This window comes from Perissodus microlepis, chromosome 13, assembly GCF_051167445.1.
Source record: "Perissodus microlepis isolate ML-2025 ecotype Zambia chromosome 13, ASM5116744v1, whole genome shotgun sequence".
Classification (NCBI taxonomy): domain Eukaryota; kingdom Metazoa; phylum Chordata; class Actinopteri; order Cichliformes; family Cichlidae; genus Perissodus; species Perissodus microlepis.
Window position 1 is genome coordinate 28,924,471 of NC_140473.1, and position 19,110 is coordinate 28,943,580.

General features: G+C 40.9%; 1 protein-coding gene across 2 annotated transcripts in view; it reads left to right on the plus strand.

Moving 5' to 3' along the window:
• Window positions 1–19,110, plus strand: part of nrg3a (neuregulin 3a) — a 343,893-nt gene that overhangs the window by 261,967 nt on the left and 62,816 nt on the right. For both annotated transcript variants that reach the window (XM_084949177.1, XM_084949176.1), the window contains exon 3: window positions 8,184–8,257. In XM_084949177.1, coding sequence (XP_084805303.1) covers window positions 8,184–8,257 — 74 coding nt within the window. The remainder of the gene's footprint in view (window positions 1–8,183; window positions 8,258–19,110) is intronic.

The window sequence follows — 19,110 nt, forward strand, 5'->3', positions numbered from 1 at the left end:
GCCCATTGCTACGGGCCATTCGATCCCTATACAAGAGCAAGAGCTTGGTTCGCATTGCCTTTCACTTCGGTGGCCTCAGAATCTCATCTCTGCTTTTCGCGGATGATGTGGTTCTGTTGGCTTCGTCGGGTGAAGGCCTCCAGCTCGCACTGGAACGGTTCGCAGCCGAGTGTGAAGCAGCGGGAATGAGGATTAGCACCTCCAAATCTGAGGCCATGGTTCTCAGCCGGAAAAGGGTGGAGTGCCCACTCCGGGTCGGGGATGAATTCCTGCCCCAAGTGGAGGAGTTCAAGTATCTCGGGGTCTTGTTCACGAGTGATGGGAGAAGGGAGCCAGAGATTGACAGACGGATTGGTGCGGCGGCTGCAGTGATGCGGACGCTGCACCGGTCCGTCGTGGTGAAGAGGGAGCTGAGTGTAAAAGCGAATGGCCACGAGCTGTGGGTAGTGACCGAAAGAACGAGATCGTGGATACAAGCGGTGGAAATGAGCTTGCTCCGAAGGGTGGCTGGCCTCAGCTGAGGTGGTTCGGGCATCTGACAAGGATGCCTCCTGGGCGCCTCCTGGGGTTGGTGTTCCAGGCATGTCCCACCGGGAGGAGGCCCCGGGGCAGACCCAGGACACGCTGGAGAGATTATATCTCTCGGCTGGCCTGGGAACGCCTTGGTGTTCCCCCGGATAAGCTGGAGGAGGTGGCTGGGGAGAGGGAGGTCTGGGCTTCTCTGCTTAGGCTGCTGCCCCCGCGACCCGGCCCCGGATAAAGCGGATGAAGATGGATGGATGAATGGATGTTCCAAAGAGACATTACAAGGGAGTTATCAAAAATGCCTGTTACTCTACATTTAAAGGAGCCAACTCAGATAGCATGGCTATCCAACCAGGATACCATTGAGGCACCTTGACTGGAAGGTATTCAAAGCAACGAAGAACAGGAGACCTCAGAGTAGTCTCCTGTTTTTCACTGAATGGATATCTTCTGGGATTCAAATGCTTGACTAAGGATTGACTAAGGATCAGGACACTGTGCTTACATCACTGCCTCTGTGACCCAGTTCCATAAGTAGTGGTGAATAGTAGGATTATATGGAGATAATAATGGGTTTAGATGTTCTCAAAAGAACATTTGTCATGCTAGAGTTCCTATGACACTGTCCTCCATATACCTAATACATACAAAAAAAAACTGTATGGATAGGTATGCTGGCAAAAACTTCCAAGACAGCCTTTGGTAGAACATGTCCATAGATACACATACACAACAAGAAATATAATACACACAGTTTCACACTCTGCCTGCTTGAGACATACTGCCCTAGATGCATTTCAAACAACTAGTCTGGAAAAATGAGAGAAGAGACTTCCCTTCATACCAAACAAAGCCAGATTTTCATTTCAATCTTCTGTCCCATCAAGCAAGAGAGGAATGAATAGCAACGCATACAACGAGTGATATGTAATGTCATTAAAGTAGAAAAGTAATAATCTCAGGCCCACTTTAAAGTGAAGACTGCGATTTGTATTTGGTTACCCGATTAAACAAATCAAGCTGAGAGTTGCTATTAACCCTTTAAAGCCGGTTGGAAGTGACGTCATTTTCGCGGAAATGTAGTTTTTTACCATCAGGGCCTTATAAGCCTATACTGGTGTTTTTAAAAGTTATGTTTGACTTTATGACTTTCTGTATCGTTCCTGGGATGCTTAGAACTCAAATTGCACTGCTGAAAATAGTTTATTTTGATGCACATGCTGCTTTTTTGCAAATTTGCACTGTAATATTTATTTTCCTGCAGTATATAAAAATTGGTGTATTTCAAAAATAAAACTATGAAGACACTTAAAATAAATTTCCTGTGGTGGGAAACTATTTTGTGCAACTTTTTTGTATTTACAGTTTTGAGGGATAAGCCTCTTAAATTTCTCTAACTAGAAATATATGTTAAAAAAACAAAAACGATTTTCAATTTTTTTGTAGTTTATTGCACTTTTTTGCAATTTATGTAATTACTATGCACTTAATGCATACATATTATTAAAATGTGGGCTATAATGGTTGTATTGATGTATATCAACTTGAAATGCTCCCAAAAATGGCACTACAACATGTAAAAATATAATATAAGCTCTGGCCGACTTGGTAGGTCTTGAAGGGTTAAAGCCCAGCAGACACATTGGAATTGATTTAGGATTTGATTAATCAAATTTTGTACCTTCTTTGATTTCCATAGTAACAATTCCTAAAAGTTAATTATTCAAACTAATCCTAATTTAGACTAAATGGTCTAAATGACTTGCCAAGGAAAGTTAGACATTTGTTTGGATCATTTGTCTTTTAAAAAATAGAATCATGGTACATCTTTGGTATCTAAATACAATAGAAGAGGGTTTTTCATGCATTTCTTTTAGTCACTGTGGACTGGATCACGCCAAAAGAGTTTTTGGACATGATCATTGACGAGCTCAGCTGCTTGCCCCTAATTCCTTTCCTTTCAATCAGTATTATAGGGTCAGACTAAAGCCATGTTGAAACACAACCCTATCTGTGATTTCTGGTGCACACCACTAAAGTGTTATGACATTATCATGCATGGTTACTTTGTTATAGCACTGACAAAATATTTCCACAGACATCCAGATAGTCAAACATAATACCTGCCAAAGTACTCACAGCTTCCTGGTAGTTTCTGGTGTTCTCATCAGGACCATCACACCCAGAGAAAATAATACCAGGTATGCTGTAATAACACTTCTATTCTTCTGTTAAAGTTTTCCACAAATACTTAACTTCTAAACTGCTTTTCTCACACTGGATCCATGCATATGTATGTGTGTCTTTAGTCACCAGTTCATGTGTTTTCACACTTCCCTTTACAGAAATTCATCATCCTCTGGGCGGCATATTTATATTTATCCCAGGCTTTGTGTTGCTTTGTACACTTCAGAGAGAAACACATGTGCTTACACACATGCATGCATGTACTTGCTTCCTGTTTTCTTTTAATTAATGACTGTGGTGTTAATTAGAAGGCATGGAACTCTTCAATACCCTCCCACAGTCTCTCATCCATTCTCATATTCACTCCTCTGAGCTTCATAAGGCAACACTTTGAAGTGTTTTGATCTCAGCAGCAAACGGCATAGGCAAACAAAAAACAGAGTTTGAGGGAACTTCATAAACTGCACAGTCCTAAACATGATACAGAAGGATATTGCAGCTGTTTATGGTGCTCCTGGCCATTTAACCGGGATGCTTTGTCTGTTCAACTGTGCATAATTGTGCGTATTGTCTTCTCTCTTGCCTTTTTAAGTATGTTTTAACAGTGGCTAGCATTCACTCTTGCTTCCCCTGTTCCACCTAATGAGCATGAAACACGGGCACTGTCACCATGTTAAGCCTCCTTTCTTTTAATTATCTTTCTTCACATCAGTTGGGTTGACAAAGGTTGCCTCTCGTCGAAGTTTAGTCGGCTTAGCACCATGGAGGGATGTTTGGTAAAGAGAAAATGTCCATCTGTGGTGTAAGTGACCTGTTGACATGATATACTTTTACTGAAATGTTTGATTTGAGTTAGGCTTCGTCTAGCAGGAGTTTCATATGCTAACTTGGTTTTCTCTTTGGGCATCAAATAACGGCATTTTGTTGCAAGTTGCTGTTTCACAGTTAATAAGCTGTTGGCTGTATGTTGAGCTTTAGGCACCCGACTACTTGATTAGGTTTAGGAAAAGGTCATGTCTTTAACTATTTGACACTTAACCAGTGACACATAAGTGCGCATGCGCCATTAGCGTGCTGCCTGCTGTAACCCTAATTTCCTTCGGGATTAATAAAGTATTCTGATTCTGATTCTGATTCTTAAAGCGGTCCTGAATAATCATCCATATGTGACAAGTTGTGAATGAGACCCTTCTTACCATTACCCAGTGCATCAGGGATTTGCCAAGGAACACCTTGGCATATCTGCCAGCCACTTTGACAAAGCAGTAGTATAAAGAACAGTCAGTGAAATCCAGCTCACCTACATCTGCCCCGGCAACGTTATATAAAGTTGTGGAAACGTTTATCATTTAAAATGAATTTCGTCAAACTTTTGAAGCCTGATTTAGATCTCATCTTTAAAACAAAGCAACTGCATTTGTTTGTGTTTGTTTTGTTCTCCTGCTCCCACACAGAACATATTTGGCATCACACACTGAGATGCTAAAAGCCGAGAACAACAAACTTGGAGGAGAGGTGGCAAAACTGTTGCCTTGACAAACAATGGGATCTTTGAGGCCTCGTGATGTCTCCTTATGTGATACAAGACTTAACCAGTTACCAACAGGTTATATTCATATATAAAAGAGAAGTTGCCAAGCACCTGTATGTCATTTTGGAGATAAATCACTGTCCTGCAACAGGTGCATGGATGAATTTTTGTTTCAAACCTATGAGGTTTTGGTTAGACTCTGAATGTATGAATGAGAGTTTCCATGTATATATACAGCAACTCACAGCCACGGGTTTGCAATTTCTGCTGATTTATCACAAACAGATCCAACTGCAGACAGACTGACTGTCTCATTGCTGTTTTATTGCTTTCTTGATGCATCAAAGTTGCTTTGAAGATAGCAACAGAGTGCGTGTGCTTGCAGATCTGGTCCCTGTGTTGGAAGCAGCCATTTTGGAGCCAATGAAATTCCAATTAAATTGCACATGATTGCAGTCATTTTGATCATACCGTGGTCTCCAGCCAGCGTTTTCCTTAGACTTGACTGTAGCATTACAACATTCCTATATTGATTTCATGTAAATTTTGCTCAGCTCAGTTCCTCATAACGTCGTCACGATATGCTGAACTGGTTTAAACTAACTGTATTTGTGAAAATGCACAAACGAGTTTCACGTATTGGTGAGGGCTACTCAGCATACACAGCAGCACTTTTTTAAAAGCGAGACAGGAACAGCACTGCTGCCACCGTGCTAACAGTGACAGCAATGGCAAGCACAGTTATCTGGAGATTTCTCACACTGGCTCCCTCCCCCAAGCCTTCCAACCCCCCTGCTGGACTAGATGGCAGTTGAGCATCTGTTACTAGACCACACCACTTACTTTGGCATATTTTGCATTACTTTGAGCAATTCGTATAAAAAAAAGTGTCAATCAATTATGGAGTAAATAAGCATGCCATGTTTGGCAGTCTTCACAGAATTCTATCATTTTTTTAATCCATGGTTGAATTAAATCACTCGGATTGTTAGGACCTGCCCATAATCATCACATGCCGGTCCACATTCCCCTTGCGGCAGTACCAGTAGTTCTGATAAAGCTGCTGAATGTTTATAAGTATAGACTTCACACAGTGTCTGCTGTGAAGCCTGCAGTGTGCTTAGAAACTTCACATTACACCTGTGCTTTTTCTGACTGTGAACCTGAAAAAGGCAGATTGACAGTATGTCAAGTGATTGATAAAAAGTGTCAGGATCTCACCACCACCAATTTCTTCTAATGCCTTACAGCTGTGAGAAGCTCCTCCAAAAATCAAGCATTTTTTTAGTTTTCAGAGTGTCACTTGACAATACACTCGAAACCTGCATGAGCGAGCTGTGTATCAGTGAGTCACAGCTCCACCCAAAGTACTTTAACTCCATTTTGAAACCAGTTCAAGATTTAAGCATTTTTTTTGTATATACATACGAGTTTCATTCAAAGTTTGCATTCATTGCCACAACACTGCTATGTCTTTACTTCTTTCCAAAAGTAAAGACATATGTACCAGCAGCATGCACAGGCGAATCCCCCCACTCTAATTGATTAAAGAACTGAAAATCACAAAACAGGGTTACTATCGTCATTCTGCACCAAGCAAATATCTTTAATATGCCACATTCCAGTTCTTGTAAGCTTGATGTCTATGCAGAGCTCCAGTGTTTTGTCTGGTTGGACAAAGATGTTCTCTCGCATTTCACTTGCAGGGATCAGTATTTTTGCTCTGCTGTCAGCTTGTCAGACCGGATACAGATTGATTCTGTGAAACAAAGCTGCAAGGGTAATCTGGTGAGACATAGGGATACAGGTGGAGTAGAGATGAAAATTAAGGCATAATGAAACAGAATTATTAGAAAATTTATCAGTTTTTAAGTAATAGTGTGGTCAAATTTAAAGCAGCATCACTATGTCTGTTTCTTAGTTAATGTTTTGCATGGATGAGATGTGTATTTTCTGCAAGAAGCAAGCAGAGTACATTTGGCCAGAGGCAAAATTGATATTCTAGCCAAGTGCGACACCCAGTTAGGCCTCACGCCCTCATTGAAGTCTCTGTGCTTTCTCTCTGTTCTGTAAGACAACGCTACACTTCCATGTGTTGATAAGGAGATGGTTATTGAGCTAAAATTAATTAAAAATACATCCTGTCTTTTCTTGGGATACTTTCTGAAGGGCAGCCCAAGCACATTTCAGAATTCATTAGCTGCTTAATGATCATTGCCAGACTGGTACTCTCACTAATGTGCCAATCATATTCAACAGTTTAAATTTCTTTAAAAGTCCGAGGGCTATCCAGAAACCATGGAATGTGTCTTCAGTTAATTTAGCACATGCAAGGAGAAAAATATCACAGCAGATTCAATGTCATTGGAAAGTTCATATGCATTTCAACAATGCTCTTGCACTTTGCCTTTGTAGGAGAAATTTTGCGTTTTATTCATTGCATTGTGCATCTAATGATGTTCCTCTGACCAAACAAGGAAACTGAAACTCATTAGCTGTGAGAAAGGTCAATGCACGCTGGATCCACCTTTTCTTCTGCAGCACCCAGTGTGATTTTGCCTAAGACACATTTTTGCTAGTAGAGAGTTCTGCCCCTAAAGATCACCCCACCAATAATTTCTTCTTGTCAGTTTGCTTCCTTTGATGAGGACGCTGTACAGGCGTAGCTCTTATGTTTACATAATTTTAAGTACGAAGAGAACTGTAGAAAAGATGCAAAAAACAAAAATGAGCATGCAGAATTATTTTTGGTCCCAGATGAAGGAACATAGTAGATACTTCTGTTCATCTGGACGTAGCGTTTTCTGTTGGCAGGTTTCCCCAACCTTTTAAACAGTACCTTTGCACAATGACTGAAACTAGCACCACTGACTAACAATGAGCTATGAGGTCAGTTTCTTGATCATCTTGATATGCTAATTGTCATGACCATTGGTCAACAACCACCAATCAAAGACCATGAGTACCATTCACAGAGAGTTGGGGAATGGCTGCAGTCACAGAATTGTATGATGGTTACCCTTAGGCCCCTCCTCGATTCAGAGATGGTCTTTCCCTTTTCACGTAAATGGCCTCCTTGACTCCGCGCTCAAACCAGCGTTCCTCCCTGTCCAGGATGTGTACATCCTCATCATTGAAAGAGTGTCCACTAGCCTGTAGGTGTGAATAGACTGCAGAGTCCTGGCCTGATGAGTTAGCTCCTCTGTGTTGTGCCAACCACTTACCCAGAGGTTGTTTGGTTTCCCACTGAAACGTTTCTCTCATTGAAAACGTTACATTGAGATGAACGTAATTAAGTTTTTGGGATTTCCTCACCTGGATGATTGAGCATGCATCAAGACATAGTGATGATAAAGTTTTGAATGAGATGACTTGCACAATGTGGCTGATGAAGAAACTAGAGCAACAAGAAAAGCTCACATCACCAAGAAAAATAGTGACCGAACCTGCGACATGAGGGGAGATGTTATGTTCATTTCTAACTCTTTTGTTTTGTGACTCAGTGAGAGTAGCTATCCATGATTCACGGTTTAAAATCAGTCTTTATTGTGTGTGTGTGTGTGTGTGTGTGTGTGTGTGTGTGTGTGTGTGTGTGTGTGTGTGTGTGTGTGTGTGTTATACTGAACAGTGGTGTTTCCACTGTGTTCATGTATGTCTGAAACGAACCATTTCAGCTCCTTTCCACCAAACTTTAAAGACAACTCTCTCCTCTTATAGGTTGTCACTATGCTTCTGTGCTTACAGAGCTAAATTAACCATATCAGTGATATCTACAGGAAAAGCTACTGGGATTACTTTTACATGTGTCGACTATATATAAAAATAAGCAAAAGCATAATAGGCCCTCTTAAATTAATTGAATGTATAAAGGTCATTTGCGTAGTTTCCCAGCTAAAGTTTTTGATTACTTGACTAATAATTATGTTCCTATTTCCATCAGGTGTCGAGAAGGATACCAAGGAATCCGCTGTGACCAGTTTCTGCCCAAGACTGACTCCATCCTGTCGGACCCAAGTAAGACACACTTTGTTTTTCTTTTCTTTCTTTTCTTTTTTTAACCTCCAGTGGATACAGTGTGTCTAGCTCTATGATACAATAAGTCCATAAACTCAAACGTATAATAAAGAAGTGAACACGAGAGAAAGAAAGCTCATTCTGAAAGGGTCTGGGTCCATAAGATCTATTTTTCAGACTATTGATCTACATCAATAACCCAAAAGGAAAAATGAAATATTCACTAGCATATATTGAGAGTTACCGAGCATGTCCTTACTGCCGCTCCTTGGTCTGCTATGCAAACCAGACATACAGTGTCAGTATGGTTCATACAGAGTAAAAATAGGAATCTTTTCAGTGTGTTTGACAGTTTACATTTAAAACCTGTCATACAAGCATATATCATATTCCTTCAGAGGTGTTATTAATCATGGCAGCAGCAAAGCAATCATGGAAGGGCTTTTCCCCTTGAGCGAAAATACATCTGGATATTACATTTAGTTTGTACCCTGAAATGCACATGCATTGTATAAAGTAGATTTCTTTTAATCTTAGCAGCTATTATTCTACTTGCACTGATTACTTTTACCTTGTTTCCAGGTGAGTTTGACCTCCTGCTTTGAATTCCAGCAGGGCTGTGGGCTTAGAAATATGATACAATATGATTCCTCGTCAGATTCAGCCAATGTTTTCTAATTTTTTGATTTTAGACAGGTGAAGACGCTGAGAAAGATAGATGAAAGCCAGATATCAGCATATTCCACATTCTTGACAAAAATCACCAGTAGTTCAACAGTGTTCCTTCTTTTTATGTTTAGGTAGCAATAATTTATAGAATATTCAGCATTCCAGCCTTGGCTGTCCTTCCTTCTAATGTTCGCTGCACTTTCTTTACACAAACTCATAATCTGTCCTCCTATTACCTTTTCATTTTCTCCTCTCTTCAGTGCCTTCTCAAATATCCTCTCTGACTCAGACTAATGTCACTTCTCTCATTTCCTTATCTCCCAAACACACGGTCCTCTCAATGTCACACAGTTGAGGGAAGAACACAAATTGCCCTAACTTATGTCCTTACTCCTCACTATCTATTCCATATTAATTTCCCAGGTCTCCTCAGCTCATTCCAAAAAATATGCAACCTTGTCACGCGGGCACTAACGTTGTGGCAGTACAATAGCTTATCTGTGACTTTTTTACTAACAAGCACCATGCCGTAATAGCACTATTTACCATAAATGGACAGAGATACGCCTTGGAATTTTTACCCCATAGACATCCAATGACCCAATGACCCAAAGGAGACTCACTGCAGTGTTATTAAAATCCAAATTCCCTGCTAGGAATATGAAGTGTTATACTTGATTGCAAAGGAGAATGAGACATGTTGATTAGATGTGGCGAATGCAGCATTATTGCTCGCTATTTGTTAATATCATTTACTTTCCAGATCATTAATTAAGTCTCTGTAATGAGGTTTTTAATTCCAAATGAGTATTAGGGTAATTGTCCTTGTTAGAACAACAGCAGTGTTCACTGAAGTGACACCCATCGCATTGTTTGGAAACCAACCTACTGACCTGAATGTATTGGTAGCTAAGAAATGTTACCACCCCCATCACTTAGCTAAGCAATTTGTCAAATGTCAGAGAAAAACAGCTCCTGATTGTCATTCTGCTTTGTTGATCCAACTGAAGGCACATTAGACATGATGTTCGTGGCACCATTGTTCTCTGAAACAAAGAGGGGGGTACTGCAGCAGGTACTTGTACTAAGAGAACAAACTTATTTGATGGTGTTTTGATAATTACCCCTTTGATCTGTACACTACCTGTAAATTTAATAAAAGCTTCCAGAAAAGTCTTGGAGAATTTGGTACACGTTTAAAATTAATATTATTTACAATATTCATATTACTTTTTAGCATGCACTATTAGTATTATTAATAGTGCATGCTAAAAGGTCTATTAACTACACAATGGGAGACGAATATACAAAAAATACTTGTAATTTATCTGCATATAATAGATGGAAGTTAACAAGTGCTCTGAAACTCACCAGAAGTTTTGCTAGAAATAATATTACTAAGCTGTGAAATGAATTCAGTCAGTTAATTAATTGGGGATTGGATGTTCAGGTTTATTTCTGGGTTTTTTTTCTCTCTCCCTCTCTTGCCAGTGACATGCATGTTCAAGCAGGTTGAGGTCAGATGTCAGACTTGCACCTGTCCTTGAGTAAAACTGTGCATAAGAGTGATTCGTGAATCTTTTTTGTACTTTCAGGGAAAAAACTGCATGCCCTTTTTGTTCTTTAGAAAAAATACTTGTAGGACATAATGTCCTCCAGGGGTGAAGGAATTAGCATTTAGGTGAGAAAAACCGAACTTTTACCTAACAAAGAACCACATGGTAACCATAGCTTCAAATTGGTTTTCTTATCTCACCTACTATTTCTCTCTGTGATAATAGCCAGGATTCTTCGAGGTGAATTTCCATACAAATTGTCTAAGCATTACCAAGCCATTATTGTGCATTGAGAGACCTCAAATTAAATTAATCCAGCACTATGAAAAAGGAAAACAGGGTCCTTTTAAAAAAAAAAAAGTTTCTAAATTATTCTGGCAAAAACAAACACACACAAAAAATAAATAAATAAATAAAATAAAAACTCCCACCTCCCCCACACCTTTCTGTTTGCTTTAACCTGCACTACTCCATCATTCACTTCTGATCTTTTTCATCTATTTTTGCTACTTTCTCCAATTCTGTGCCTGTCCTCAATTCCTTTTCTAAAGGAGAAAAAAAAGATTGTCCTGCTTTCAGGTCATTCTCAACGGTTTCTATTTCTTTTTCAGCCAGCGTACCCGTTTTTGACACATCTCTGTTTTCTGTTCTCTACAATGTTGTCTAGGCAATGGATTTCTTTTTTCAGTAACGCCATCTTTTTTTCTTTCTTTTCCCTGTTTTATTCAACTACGTTCTCCTCGAAAAGTTGGTAAGTGCAAAGTTGGAAAAGAAGAGTGGCAGATTGTGGCCTTTCTTCTTTCCTCAACCCTTAGATAATCTTGTCACAGCATCACTCTCCTTGACTCCTTTGCTTGTAGTTAATCAAATCCTAATTTCTCAGGTTACCTCTGTGTCTCGTGCTCGAGCTTGCCTCAGTGTTGACATCCCTGTTCCCTCTTCCAAATTTCCCTCCAGACAGCCCTCTCGCCCCCATCTGTCTCTTGCTAACCTCCTCCGTGCCATCTTTTGCTCACCACGCATCTTGTCCAAGCATCAGACCTTATCCCTTCTCCCCTGCCTACAGTTTTCTGTCCAACTCATCTCCTAACACTAAGTGGCAGGGCCTCAGATGGACTGAGGTTTGAATTGCGCCAGCTAAAAAGGTTCACCAGCAGGGCAGACAAACGCTGCCAAGGACCTCTGGCAAGCTGGGGTCTCGGTGGAAAGGAAGGACGGGCACGAACGAGGGGGAGAGAGGCCGGATGAAAGTGCACGTCTTGTGAGGAGGGCTATCGCACTGTCTCAGGGTCTCCGAGGATGAAAGGAGTGCCGTGACTCCAGTGACTATACAAGCAAAATCACAAGGCAGCCAATGAGGAAGAAATTTTGTCTTCTGAAGGAAACGGGCACAATCATAAGTTGTTTTATAAAGTATTGAATAATGGATGCGTAATCAAATGGAATATAAGAAATGGCATCAGCCAGGGTTACATTTAATAGATAACCTGTAGAGGAAGCAGGTAAAAGATCATGTACAACATCTTTATTAATATGTCGATATGATTAAGTTAATTATTATTATAATTTAAGCGACGATACATCAAAACACTGGGGAAGCTTTGAGGGTAAGAGCTGCCAGATTGATTTATTTTGCTCATTAGTCAAAAGTAGAAATATTACTTTTGCTGTTAGATAAAACGTAGAAATGCAGCACATTCTCATTTCTTCTAAGTTAAATTTTTATATAACAGCTTCAAGCTAAACTATTTAAAACTGTGGGTAACCACTTAAAAGCAGCCACATGCAGCTCAAAATGCAAACCCAGAGAATTATATTGTAAACTCTTTTCAAATTATCAAAAGACGCAAAATATGCTGGAAAAATATTTTATTCCTTGGAATTTCATTGTTTCAGTCTAGAGATGGGCAAAAAGGAAACAATTATCTAGAATATTGTCTGTAAGTCAGTGGGAATGGGGAGTGGGCTGACAGAGAATTTTGCTCGTTTGGCTCTGTCCTGGTGTAAAAATACTACAAGCTGAAAAAAGTCAGCCTTTCAGTGTCGTATGAAATAAATGGCAACAGTATAACCATTTCAAAATAAAGAATGTGGATGTTGTGCACACCCATTCCCAGGTGGGTACAGGACAAGGTCACAAAGGGATGTGAGATGCTTTAATATTTTCTCTGGCAGAGAAATGATAGCACCTGGCAGTCACGATTTCTTAAAATATGTGGGAGAACTTGGAAAATACAGGGTTTAAAAAATATGCGGTGTAATGAGGAGCCCAACTTAGCCAAGTCTAAAAGAATAAAGGCAAAACTTCCAAACTATACGGAGGCTGAGCACAGCTTATACGTGACTCACTGATGCACATTTAGTTCTCTAAATGCTGGCAAGGCTTAACACTGTGCTTGTCACCCAACTTGTTTGACAGGATGTCTTTGAGATCAGAGATTTATTTAGGTTTCTCCCGAATCTGTCAAAGAGCAACAAAGGCTTTTTGTTGCCATCCTTACATGCAGTATGTCAAATCTTTTCATTGCTCAAGAAATTGAGTTCAAATTCTCTTCATTGTCAACAAAGCTTTTGTTGTTCAAACTGGAAGGTTGCAGTTTGGCACTACGTATCCTGAAGAACGTTTACAGTATTCAGGAACAACCACAGATGAGACCCGGACCATATTTTCTTTAGATAGTTTTTATCTCTTCTTGCTTCCTTACATTAATCTCCTTCTTTACTGCTTCCATGATCTACATGGCCCTTCAATCATTGTTCTGGCCACACTGAAAAACATATTGAAAGCTTCTGAACTGAAGGCCCGGGAGCCAAGACGCTGTAGTTTTACAGCGTTGTAAGGGAGACTCAGAATCAGCATATTTTCATCTATAGCACATGCATCATATCACACCCCACAGACGCAGCGAGAAAGATTTACTGAGTTAAACCAGAGAACAAATTTACTTCACACTATCTTTATGAGATCTGATTTCATGCTTTGCAGGTTTGTGCGCACCACAGACAATAACAGTGCAGTAATCATGCAAGTCCAATTTCCAAAAAAATACAACCCTGTATTTCACATCATACTGCATGTTTCAGTCCGTAAGATATAAAGGAAGCATAAAACGTGTGATTTCTTTAAGCTTCCTGCTTTTATCACTGACCAACTGTTGAGGCAACAAAAATATGAGTCACCTTGTATAATTGTGGCTACAATAACGATCTGCTGAGCTTGTGATGAATGGTGTTTGTTCACCGTCGTGGAACAATCTGCGAACAAATCTGCGAACAAAAAGAGACCACAAACTGAAAGTCGCTCATCAAATGTACATATGCAGTATTTTATAAAAGAACTACGCATGAATGGCATTTCAATCTAAGGCTCCATAGCCCCCAGTGAATGTTTCAGAAGCAATGGTCATTTGGTTTTCCTAGAAGACACGAAAACACCAACTTCTGTGTTCAGTTAAAATAAGACCAGGCACATATTTATATACAGGCAATCGCAAGGTAATTTGTCATCTTCTGCTCCCACTGGGATTCAGGAAGAAGGCTTCTTTTCTAATATGGGTCTTCTCAGATCAATAGCATTAAAAGAAACTAAAAATGCTAGCTCTAAAAGGAAAGCAATGTGTGTTTCCACTGGGCTGAAATCAGTCCTGAACGATCTGTCACCTGTAGCTTATTTTTGTAGGTGATTTTAATATTGCCTGTTCAGATATGGTCATTGCAATAAGATGCAATGTTGCTCCAGCTCTAGATGATTAAAGTCGTTCTTTGTAGGCGTTACATTATAGAACAGGCAGTATAGATGACTAGCTCGACAAACATAGAGCATTAAATGTGTAAGAAAGCTGAACAGCGCATACAATGCTTCTACCACATCCTTGGTTTACTCTTCTCAAGTGAAGCTGGCACATTTCTTTAAGTGAAGGTTTGTGTTTTTAAAGGGTGAACTGTGCCTTACATTTTTGCATTCATGTTTCTGCATGCTTGAGTCCCCTTCCTGGCATTGTCACACAGTTTCGGAAAGTGCAAAGTGGAGTCTCACGAGGCACCCTGTTGAATTTACACCATATGAAAGACAAGGAGGAAACGAGTACTGATACCAGCAATAGCTCTGGTATCAGCCCTCCTTCTTACACTGACTCATTGTGGGAAGGCAAATCCATATCCTACCACAATATGGACAAGTCTGTATGACTGACAGCTTCACAATACCAAAGTCTGCGGGGGTCTGATCGAGTCTAGCGCTTAAGATGAGAAAGTTAGGAAAGTTGTATAGAGCAGCAGATTAAAAGCCTTTGAATCTTGGCTCAAGGATGTGATATATTTTACCTGAAAATATTTTTTAAAAAGATATCGCTTGCTTTGTACGGATCTCTACTTCTGAGGCACAGACTACTTTTAATTGGCATTTGTCTGGGGTGAAGAAAATGGCCACATTCACATCTAGACTACCCATTAAAGACAACAAAAGAATCCTCTTTTTGACAGCAGGTGTCTTTGAAACCAGATGAAAAGAATCCATCTTGCACATTTGTAATTTTCAGCATCTCCCCCTCTCACTGTGTGTTTGTTTGTGCATACATGCAAGAAGATGCATGGGATTACAAATAGCGCAATAATCTATGAGCTTCTGTTGTTATAATTCAATAATCAGGCAGCAATTACACTCAAATTAAAAAAAGAAGGTCCACTTCCATGGATCCAAACCAGCACCAGAGTAAATATAAAGCTGAGCTACGTTTGTTGGTTACTAATGTAAATGTCATTTTATGTAGTAAATGTTATAACATGTTAACTGACAAATGCTGTACGTCTCCTGCAGCTATAGAAAATGAAATATTCTTCATATGTAAAAAGTGGCTTTGTTGACTGCGGCCCACAGTTCCACACACAGTGTTGGCTCTCTGGAATAGCTTGCTGTCACACCAACATGTTGTCATTATTATAATTAGTTCCACCTGCGTTTTTCCTGATTAAATGAGTCACCAGTCTGCAGGAGTTCACCATATCATGACTCAAACATAAAGAGGGAACAGGCGGCAGTGGTGTTGCTCCTCAGCAGGGCTCCACAGCTTCACCCTCGCTCTCATCAGAGACCTAGGCCCTGCTGGAAGCAGCACAACAGATGCGAACTTACTGTGCACTGCAGAGAAAAAGGAGATCGTAAGAACAGAGAAAAAAAGTGAACAACAGAATATAGCAAATAATGTTTATCGTTTAAGGAAAGACGCACTGGAATCTGAAATAGCTTATTGTAGAATCTGAGGCGTCCTTGTGGGATTTTGAGCACATCCAAAATGAACTCTGCCTCACCTAAAAAGCAGATGAAAGCAGGTGGCAGCAGCACGAGTCTGAGGCGTGCAGTCTAGTGAGACTCACACGTCATAGCGTCATGTCATCAGAGCCCAGTCTGTACTCTGTGTTCAAAAGTTGCAATTATGACAGAGTATCATATAATCACATTACACTTTAGCATCAATCCGACAGTTTTTCTTCTGGTCTCAGAATACTTCTTAAAGAAAAGCGTCTGGACTTCTTGAAGACGTTTCACCTCTCATCCGGGAAGCTTCTTCAGTTCTAAGGTCAAATGGCGTAGAGTCCCAGATTTAAACCCAGTGGGAGTTTCCCCCCAAAGAGGGACAAAAGGACCCCCTGATGATCCTCTAATCACCTGAGCCAAGGTGTGAAAATGGGTGTGGGTCCCAATCAGCCAGGGTTTCGGGTGAGCTCATTATGAAACCTGGCCCCACCTTATCATGCGATTTCCTGAGGTCAGATGGCCCAGGATGTGAGTGGGCGTTAAGGCCTGGTAAATGGCCTGTATTTGTATAGTGCTTTACTAGTCCCTAAGGACCCCAAAGCACTTTACACAACCAGTCATCCACCCATTCACACACACATTCACACACTGGTGATGGCAAGCTACATTGTAGCCACAGCCACCCTGGGGTGCACTGACAGGCTGCCGGACACTGGCGCCACCGGGCCCTCTGACCACCAGTAGGCAACGGGTGAAGTGTCTTGCCCAAGGACACAACGACTGGGCTCGAACTGGCAACCTTCCGATTACAAGGCAAACTCCCAACTCTGGGTTTAAATCTGGGACTCGCCGCCATTTGACCTTAGAACTGAAGAAGCTTCTCGGATGACAGGTGAAAAGTCTTTAAGCAACTTAAAGAAGTCCAGATGCTTTTCTTTGCAAGCTCCTTTGACTACGATGACCTGGATGACTGAGAACCTTCACAGACAATACTTCTGAAAGCACAGAATCCAAATTTCTTCATTTTGCCAAATTAAAAGGTTTCTATAAATCAGTAATATGGCTGAACTGGTACCTAACTCCAGCTTTTAGACCAGGTGAGAGTCGGGCATCGCCATGCTTTGAGGGTGGCAATGCTTTGATCTTATTTTGTCTTTTATCTTGATGTCTGTCTCTTCGCATGGCACCAGAGTAAGATAGCATTCAGTCAAACAGAATGAGTCTGTGTAGCTCCAGCACATGCCTGTGATCAGCTATGAAGTATGGACCTTAGCAATTTTCTACCTTCTTTTTTTTTTTCCAGAATAGGTCAGGCATGAATCCAGTGATCCTCTAGGTGGTCTTTTCTTTGAAAAGGTTCAACAGGAATTCTACAAAGTTATGACTTGCCGTACAATGCCTCAGTGCCTGAGGAATGATAATTGGTTGGTTTAGGCATGAGGAGGAAATCTGAGGCTCAGTAGGAGCAGAACCTTTTTTTTCTTTTTAGGGTCACAAGGGGGCTGGAGCCCAGCTGTTATGGGGAAGAGAGAGGGTAGCCCCTGGACAGGTTGCCAATCTGTTGCAGGGCTAACATGGAGACAAACTATTCATGCTTACATTCACACCTACGGCCAATTAAAAATCACCAATTAACCTAACCGTATGCATGTCTTTGGACTGTGGGAGGAAGCACAGACACAGAAAGGCCCCTCACAGGACTAACCAAGACACTATCACACTGCCCCAGAGGGAAGGGGGGGAAACTGTGAAATAGCCTTGTGCAGTTTTTGAACTTGAGTCAGAAAAATAAAAAAATTAAAGGTGACACATCAAGATGAAAATTCTGGACCTCATTAATTTCTATACTCTGGTTCCAGCACTGAAGGCTTGGTTTCTTCTTTTAGCTGCAAGGGCACAAGCAACTTTGCCAAGGACTGCAGCAACCAAAGGCTGTCGTACATGGTAGAAAATCGTGGTCCTTAATCACAGAAATTATGCAACATTTGTGAGTTATCTTACAAATGATCCTTTACTCATCAAAGATTGCATTCCTCATGATTCGACTGCACTATCCAAGTTGCACTTCTCTGCCACTGAGCACTTGGAAAAATGAGAAGACAGTATGGGTAAAATATATTTAGATGGTGGCTGTAAATTCTCAGCAGAGCTCTGTCCTCTACACGAGCTTGCCAAGTTTTGCAAACTGTCTGACGGTGTTGCTTGCTGCATGACAAAATAACCTCCTTGCAGGGAGACAAGGTGATGCAGGACATAGCCGAAATGTGTTTATCCATTTCACTTTCTCATTGAAAATATCCAGCAGATTATTTCGAGGCAGGTAGATTCAGTGCTGATATTTTGTGGAGGAGTTCACCTGCACACACGTGAAGTTTCTTTTTTCAGAGCCCAAAGTGGGAGTGTCATTTATAGCATGGCTGCTTGGGTCCAGGTCCTCAGCAGGGCGTTGGGAGTTCGCTGCTAATAGCCTTCGCCTGTCAGCTCCTAATGAAACACACGAATATAGACAGGGGTTAATTAGCTGCAGGTGTGCCTCATTGACCACTCGGGCCAATCCTGGCTCACTTGAATCTCATCCATTTCTCAGTCTCCACCTGGTTCACCACAAAGCACAGCACATTAGAACACATCGCCTGTTAAACTGCTTTCAAGAACCACAGAAATGTCACAGAACAGGATTAACATGGCTGCTGTTCCTGTGGGCTGCGGCTGGTGAAGGTAATGAATGAATAATATAGTAGAGCTCACATTACTGGGCCATATCATTAGACACAATTAACTGTGTGCGGGGAATTAATTTAGAAGAGAGGTAAAGTCTGAAAGTATCGATTTGCACATGAGTGATGGCCTGATCAGTTAATCGCGTGCGTTACGCTCGGTATCTAACATTAGAATCAACAGTAATAGCTGAATCTCTGCTTTTATTTCCCTCTGCTTACAATGACAGAAAGCATTCTGCATTCATCTCCTTTTAAATGGACAGAAAACACATGAAGCTTTATTGTCCTCTAACTTTATATTCCTCCCTTTGTGGGTGAACTCTGTGGCAAATGCAAAATCGACTACTGCAGTGAAGCTTAATGGATACTGATTGCTGAACCCAATTTACCTTCCGCCAGTCTATTGCCATGGACAGGGATGGCGAACAGTAAAAAAAGTGGAGGGACATTCTGTAGTCGACACATATCACAACATATTTACACATTTAATAAGCCACTCGTAGAAAAGCAGATTTTCTGCACTCAGTGAGTCTGCTGTCATCACTAAGAAACACGACGGTCTAGAGAAACTCTATGTGGTGGTTTCTTGGTTTATACCTTTGGTATCCTGTGGCAGCACATGGGTAATGTCTGATGTCTGTTTGACGATGATTC